General features: G+C 35.2%; 1 protein-coding gene across 2 annotated transcripts; it reads left to right on the forward strand.

The window, feature by feature from the left end:
- The first annotated feature begins 4,349 nt into the window (after positions 1 to 4,349).
- Positions 4,350 to 6,612, forward strand: LOC108205901 (F-box/kelch-repeat protein At1g30090). Of its 2 annotated transcripts, none has more exons than XM_064086433.1 (2): positions 4,350 to 4,561; positions 5,019 to 6,612. In XM_064086433.1, exon 2 carries the CDS (start codon positions 5,110 to 5,112, stop codon positions 6,328 to 6,330), a length of 1,221 nt encoding a protein of 406 aa, XP_063942503.1. In that variant the 5' UTR covers positions 4,350 to 4,561; positions 5,019 to 5,109; the 3' UTR covers positions 6,331 to 6,612. The 2 variants fall into 2 exon arrangements, with proteins under 2 accessions (XP_063942503.1, XP_063942502.1); XM_064086432.1 differs by having other exon boundaries at positions 4,421 to 4,561; positions 4,942 to 6,612.
- Positions 6,613 to 8,313: the final 1,701 nt, after the last annotated feature.

The following is an 8,313-nucleotide window of genomic DNA, read 5'->3' on the forward strand; positions in this document are numbered from 1 at the left end:
GTTCACAAAAAAACACGTGATCGAGACAATTATGTGAATGTGGCAATCCCGATATACTGATCAATTCATTGAATACTACTTGTAGTTAAATAATGAAGAAAATGCTCCCTCAAAGATTAAGGTGTAATGACTCTTTTTAAGGTAATATAATTTTCTTCTTATTTTGATGTCTCTTTAACATTTATTGCCGAAAACTGTGTGACTAAATGTGAAAGAATTAGTTAATAATACCAGTCTAAATTATTTTGTGTGGAGGATCTCAATTAATTACTTACCCCAATTGGTAGCACAAGGAATACTCGAACAATGACGTTGAAGTTTGACCAACTCCAGAGTTTTGACTACTTTAATATACCATCAGTCTCCTTCTATGCCCCGTCTCTTCAGTTCAATTAGGGGTGGCCTAATAATTCCGGTAAGTCCTTTTTTCTATTTAATCCAAAATGAATATACATTTTTTCTTCCTGCACCGACTATCATGTGTGTATTTCCATATGATTGTATCATCGACTGGCCACCTTGATTGGTTCAATTTAGACAAAGGCATGCTATATTGCTCTACTGCCGTCATATGGAGATATAAAGATTCTTCATTATTATCATTTTAGCGGCAGTCGGGCTGGCCTGGGGATATCATGAAACAAAGTGACGGTGCTGCTTGGGTTGGCGAACTTCCAGAATTTTATAGAAGTATATATGGTTAAAGATGATTATTTAGGTGTAGACAATACATCTGTTTCTGCCTCATCAGAGAGAATTGATGATGAGATTAAAGCTTTGACACAAGATATAGCAAGTTATCAGGTACATGTAAATTTTTGGCTCACTGAACTGTTACTGTAGCAATAAGATGTAATTTGCAGCTATGTTAAAGATAATATATTTGATTAACGCAAGAGTCATTATTTCATTTTACTATCATTAATTTGGTCAAAGACGGTCTCTAATTTGTGGAACCAAGTTTGAGGAATATGTAGTTTGTGGAACTAATATTTTTGCAACTTGTAAACTCTTTGTTTAACACAGTTTAACTTGTAATATTAGTTTAACTTGTAAACTAATATTTGATATCAATGTTGAACTCAGCCATCGAGGTTCAACCCTTACTCTGGACAGTACGAGATGTTTGCACTCTATGTATGTGATTCCTAACCTTTCTCTCTTTCTGACATTTGCACTCTTATGTGTATGTAATTCTCTTTCTCTAGACATTTAGACTTCTATGTGTGTAATCCCTCTCTCTCTTTGCCAACATGTTTCCTATTAATGGAATCCTTAATGGCTTAAAGCTTTAATAAAGGCATTTCTCCCCCCGAATTCAACTTTTTTTTAAATTTTAATTTCTAGGTTGAGGATCTTTTTGAGCAGCCTGTTAATACGGCAAGGGCGGTTACCAACAACCATCTGACAAAAATGGCAGATGCATTTCGAGCTACACACAATATGCTTGCATCAAATTATTATAACCAGGCTACCCTTTCTGCTGCACTAATTAGACAAGATCGATTGTCACCAGCGAGACGATCAAAATTCACAAACATGCCAGGAAACAACCGGAGTCGCCCACAGGTGAACCAAGCTTCATCATCACAGTCACAATCACACCAAACTCGGAATTTCAGGAATAATGGACGTTCCAACAATGAAAATATGAACGTTCCAACAATGAAAATATGAACAGACCGGTGCAGCCTCCTCATAGTCAAACAAGGGAGATTTGGAAGGCAAAACCATCTTAATCGAACTAAAAATTTGTTACAGCACTAATTGTATTTGATATCATATTGTGTGTGGTGATTGTTTTTATTGTTTTGGTAATTTAACACGAGTGATGAAATTGGTAAAAACACAAAAAATAATAGTAAGAGTGATTGTTTTCAAGTCGATGCTGCACCTGATGAGGTAATTGATTTAACAGCTGATGATGAAGATGAAGAACCTCGACATTCTTCACAGAGAAACCCATCTGAAGCTCAACAGCAAAGCTATTCAACATCAAATTATCAGAATCAACGAAATGAAATATTGAATCTCTACAAAAAGGTGAACAGAGAAATGTACATTAGGGTGGTTGCGTCTCGTTCGAGCTCATTTGAGCTCATTTTGGCCAGGAACCCGGCCTGTTTGTTTCATCCACCTGTAAGGTGCTTCTTCGCGCATTCCCGATCTCAACCCACCTCGATTCGAGGTGCAGTTCAGTTCTTAAATCGACTTCGCTCCGGGTCTATACTAGCAGATGTTTTGCTTCGACCTGGGAGTCATTTTGTTGAAACTTTCGAGCTCGATCGAGCTCGCCATAAAGAGGAATCCAGGTCGATAGCGTTGTCGACTAGAAGAGACAAATGATCTCCAATTCGATCCCAGTTCAGGTCGAAAAAGAGTTGGGCGCTTTGATTTCAAAAACCAGAAATAAAAACAAAAAAATTTGCTTTAAAGAATTCAGCAAAAAATAGTAAAAAAAATCCTGAAATTTTTGATAAAATTCAGGATAAAGTCAAGAAAAATGAAATTTAGTTTTCAAAAAAATTGAGAATTATTTCGAAGCTCGAGAAAAATTCTAAAAATCGGAATTTAGTGATAAAAGTTCTGGTAAAATAGAATTAAGCGCCATAAAAACATGAAAAAAATGCTTGGGAGAACTATAAGTTCAACAAAAATAATTTTTGTAAAAAATAAAAGGCTCGATAAGTCATACAAAAAGGCTCGATAAGCCGTATAAAAACCTCTAAAACTTTGAAAAGTTCATCGAAACTTATCGAAAGTTGGGGGTAAAGGTCAGAAATAATATTTAATTATTATTGGATTATAAAGTCCCAAAAATACGAAAGCCCTGTTAATTAGGGCTTGAGACACTTAAATATTAATTAATTTCGTAATTAATTAATAAGGCCCATGAGCCAGCCCACGATTGAGTTACTTGGACTGTCAAAATCTAAAAATTGGCCTTCTACCCCACTCGAGACTGGAATCCAGGAATGAGTCCTGTTAAGGCCCGAATACATGAATCTTGCTCCGTGTAGGAAACTAATAAGAAGGCTCTAGAACCTCAGCGTTCTACAAGCATTCTAACTCTTCAACGATATAAGTAATGATTTTACAAGATAAGAGTCTTATCTTATCTCAAGATAAGAAGCCTACTTTTACAAGGTTTCTGATACGTGGAATCATACTTCCACATAGTCTCTAACTTCGAGACTACTGTATAAAGGGCTCTACCCCTCCAAACTAGAACTACGTTCAGACTCGATTTTTATACGAGTAGAAGATACGTAGGCATCTCCTAAGGACCCGTCCGAGTTCCTATTTAGGAGAACAGTCTTAAAAGCACGACGCTTCACCTTCGTTTTTCAATCCATAACAGAAATCTATAACAGACATAATTTTAAATCAATATTCCAGTCGACCATAATAAATCCGGCTAAGACAAAACATGTCACTATGTCAGAAAAATACCGGAAAAAATGGGTTACATAACTCGAGCCAATCTACAAACTAATCCAACCAAAAATTCCAAACCGGATACAAATCAAGATTTCAATCACCTAAAAAATCTATATAACCTTAAAACTAGAAGAGGAAAAGCATAAAATGATTTCTATCTACATAGATATGTTATCATATTATATATAAAACAAACAAAACAAGCAACAAAACACATAACAAACATTTATTTTTTATCGCAACAAGATAATCGAGAAAAAAGAACTTACCTTTTCAAAAAGACAGGAATATTTTGATTAGATATAAAATTGAAAGAATAATCTTACCAAATCCAGCAACAAAGTCTATTATAAAATCGTCATCAACACAATTTACTTTTTCAACGATTAAAACCTTTAGAAATACCATTCCAAATACGAGTGCTCCAGTCCGATCTTTCACGATTGCCCTTAACATAATTGCACTAGGAAGCTTATATTATATTAATATAATTTGGGAATAATCAAAAGAAGCTTTTGTAAAAATTGCATACTATCATTAGTTGTTAAGCCTTATTGATGGCCCAGATGATTTCTTGGAGAAAACTTCAAGATCATCTTGTTAACCAAGAAGAAGAACAAGAACAGGAGAAATGGCAAAAGACAATGATTAGGATTGGTTTGGCCCAACATATTAGGCGATATCCAAATATAATATATGAATGAGATTTGAGGTGATAAAAATTTATAATCTAATTAAAAGGTAGTGTTACACATATTTTAGTTATTTTTTTATATAGGTAATAATAAAATTTAGTACTTAATTAAAAAGTGCGAGTTAATGAACAACACAGTATCTGTTATTTTTGTTAACCTTTTATACGATCAAACAATATATTAGAATCAGGTTTTCTGGAGACATAAATCTCTATTCACCGTTAAACTCTTAAAATTTTAGTGGTTAGTAGATGTGGGACAATATATTTACATTTTTTTTTATCCATATCTTTCGCAACTTACCTAAAAATTAAATAAAGGTTGGTCTTTTACTCCCACATTCTTATACTTTACCCACAATCTTAGACTTGTAATCTTATCAATTCACCATCTTTGTACAGCCCACAATCCATTATTATATACCTGTAAGTTCATGTTCTCTAAACTTGCCTTTTAATTTCTTTTTAGTTGTTTTTTTTGGTTTTTAGCTTTATATTTGAGTTGGGTTTTAGTTGTTTGGTTGATTGTTGGCGTGGAGTATTTAGTTTGATCAAGTTGGTGATTCGGGAAGTGGGTTTTTTATTTTTTTGAGTATTTATTGCGGGTTTGAAATGATTGTGGATTAGCTGGTTGTGAGGTGGTTTGTTTTGTTTTGTTTGATTTGGTGTTTGATGTGCTTTATTTTGTTTGAGTATGTATGTGTGTTTTTTAAGTTCAAGTTGTGTGCTTTATTTGATTTGAAATTGGAAATTAATTTGAAATTGTATGTTGTAGCTGATAAATTTTTATGCTTTTTATTTGTCAGTGTGAGTTTTAGATTGGTGAAGATTGTAAAGGGGGTTTTCGGAAATGAGTTGATTTGTTCTTGAATACTGAATTTAGGATTATAGTTCGTATCGAGGGAAGCACTTGAGGGGTTCCAACACTTACATCAGAAACTAGCTAAAAATTATTTTTGTATGGTAGTCAGAGAATGATGCAAAGGGTAAGAGTTTCATCTCAGCAAGCACCAGTGCATAAGCTAGGTGATTCCCAGATGACATTGTCCCCAAAGTTTAGATTAGCTGCACCACGGTCATCGTTGTTTGATTCTTCTGTAGAATCAGAATTGGCGCTTAGAGGTGAGCCTCTCATTCCAGGCCTTCCGGATGATATTGCACACAATTGTCTTCTCCGGCTTCCAGTAGAAAGCCATACGTCTTGCAAATCTGTTTCTAGACGCTGGTATCAGTTGCTTGGAAGTAAGGAAGTATTTTTTTCACGGAGAAAGGAGTTTGGTTTTCATGATCCCTGGTTATTTGTTTTTGCGTTCCACAAATGTACCGGAAAGATTGAGTGGCAGGTCTTTGATATGAAGAAATTGACTTGGCACTCTATTCCTGCAATGCCTTGCAAAGAAAAGGTTTGCCCGCATGGGTTTAGATGTGTTTCGATGCCCCAAGAGGGTGCTCTCTATGTATGTGGGGGTGTGGTCTCTGATGTGGATTGCCCTCTGAATGTTGTATTGAAATATGAAGTACAGAGGAATCGTTGGACTGTAATGAAAAAAATGATCACAGCACGATCATTTTTTGCTAGCGGGGTTGTTGGTGGAATGATTTATGTAGCTGGAGGAAATAGCACGGATCTTTTCGAACTAAATTCAGCTGAAGTTATGGATCCTCGTAAGGGTATTTGGCGACCTATTGCAAGCATGGGTACAAATATGGCTTCTTATGATTCCGCAGTTCTCAATGGAAAGCTTCTTGTGACTGAAGGCTGGTTTTGGCCCTTTTATGTGGTACCTAGAGGTCAAATATATGACCCTAAAACAGATACCTGGGAGAGCATGGCTGCCGGGCTGAGAGAAGGGTGGACTGGTACTAGTGCTGTGGTCTATGATCATTTATTTGTAGTTTCAGAGCATGAAAGGATTAAACTCAAAGTTTACTATACAAATACTGATTGTTGGGAGGCTGTCGCTGGTGCTCCTTTACCCGAGCAAATTTGCAAGCCATTCTCTGTCAATTGCTGTGAGTCCAGAATATATGTTGTGGGTCGAAATCTTCATGTTGCTGTGGGTCATATCTCAAGAACAGACCAAGCAATAATTCCTGATAATAGGTGGAACTTTTCTGTTCAATGGCAAGTGGTGGATGCGCCTGCAGCCTTCTCTGATTTGGTTCCTACAAGTGCACAGGTTCTCTTTGCTTAAATCACGAATTTTGTTTGCTGTGGTGCTTTTCTTTTTGTTGCTCCACTGTAAATATAGTAAAATGCTGAAGTACTGAAGTAGTGTTATGATAGGCTGGTAGTCGTGTGATATGGTTCTAAATGTTTCTACTGATGTACTAGTCGCGAGCGTTTTTGTGCTTATTTATGTACCTTATCTTGTTCACTTTGCTTGTCAAAGGGCAAGCTGTTCTCCAGAAATAACAGACTGCATTTTGAAAGCGTCTAGCAATAATATATATTTCCATATTCCTGGTTGAAAGTACTGTTCTGTCCTCGTATGGTGTTAAACTTTTATAATAGTATGCAAGTATAACATAATGTTTTACTTTTCACTGCTTTGTTATAACGTTTTATATGAGAAAATTTGTAGTTACTCCACAGATTTAGTAACAGCGGGTGAGACTTTGTTGCTACATTTCTCCTCAAATTAGGATATCATGTTGCTGCATTCTGATGATTTGCCTGGAAATGATCCGATATTGCCACCATTATTGCATAAATTCTTTGGTTATTCTGGATACTTGTGTGGTTAGCTTTCCGGTTAAAGTTACATTAACTTTTACTGTTATTGTTTTATATTACTAACCAGAAACTTATTAAAAAAAATTGACTAGTATGCAATTATGCATGAGTAAATGCGGGTATGGTTTCACTATGACTAGGCAGGCTGCATACTTAAGCATATCTGGTATATTCCCCACGTGGATCAGGTCTGGGAGAATGAGATGCTAAAATCCTCTGTTATCTACTCTAAAATCCTCTGTATTTGGAGTTCTGAGTTTTTAATCTCTTTTCTACATGAAGGAGGTGAGATGTTAATCATGATTAAATAGATTTCGTTGTGTATTAAAATTGGTATTTCAAATAGTAATCAGGTTGAGCCTTTCATGAGTTCCCTGCTCTAAGAATTTGATATTACTCGTGTTTTATAATTTTTTGTTGTGACCATTCAATTACATGGGAGTAAAACGAAAGAAAAAACTATTTGTTTTTTTTTTTAAATTGCCTTAATTATTTAAAGGCATACAGAAAGAAAGAGTTACTTCTAAGCTTTTTTATTAGTTGACTATGGAAAGGCAACTATAAAGTGACATCCATCCATTATGCAAGTGGTTGGTTACACATCATAATATCATTCTTATTGTGTTTATCTTCAGTAGTTAGTGGTTGGTTACACATCATTTTCTCATCTGATCACTGCTTTTGTAAATAAAGTTTTTTTTTTTTTTGAAAACCCATGTGAACTTCAATTATTCAATAAAGTTTAGTTTCTATTCAAAATTATGTTGGGGACTTTATATGCTATTGGCAAGACATATTAGACATCCGAAATTAGCAACATATAGAGCAGTTGTTTGAACGGGGCAGAGACTGACAGTTCATACTATGTATCCTGTACCATAGCTCTGCCTTTCATTTTCGGCATGCAACATGTACCAGTTTAGTATTTTCTAATGCTCTGAACTTGAAACCTAGTGCAAGCAATATATGTCTGAATGTTTGCATTTAGGTTTATGATTATTTTGACTGAGCATGGGAACCATGGGCAAGTTATCTAATTAACTTTGTTCTCCCAGTCCCTATGCTGATGCACTTGAGATGAAAATGTTAGGCTCATATATATAAAGAGAATATATGGAAGAACTTTGCATGAAGTATTGCAGTAGCAGCAGAAAATTGTTTCTTAGATGTTTGATAATTATTTGAACAGGGCTTAATTCATTGGAGCACTCATTGGACTTTGGAGCACTATATATGCGTATCATGTTCATGTTTTGCAATATTCTGTAAGCATAATATGCTACAGAACATATAGTACTTCATTGAGCTTTTCCCTATTTATATATTCTATACAGAAAAAGATGAATGCCAACAATATAAGGGAGTAATGTCACTCCGTAATTTGTTCTACTGATTGCTTAAATAATTACACATGATGCCTACTGTCAGGTCTGATATCCTA

The sequence above is a fragment of the Daucus carota genome, chromosome 2, assembly GCF_001625215.2.
Source record: "Daucus carota subsp. sativus chromosome 2, DH1 v3.0, whole genome shotgun sequence".
NCBI lineage: Eukaryota > Viridiplantae > Streptophyta > Magnoliopsida > Apiales > Apiaceae > Daucus > Daucus carota.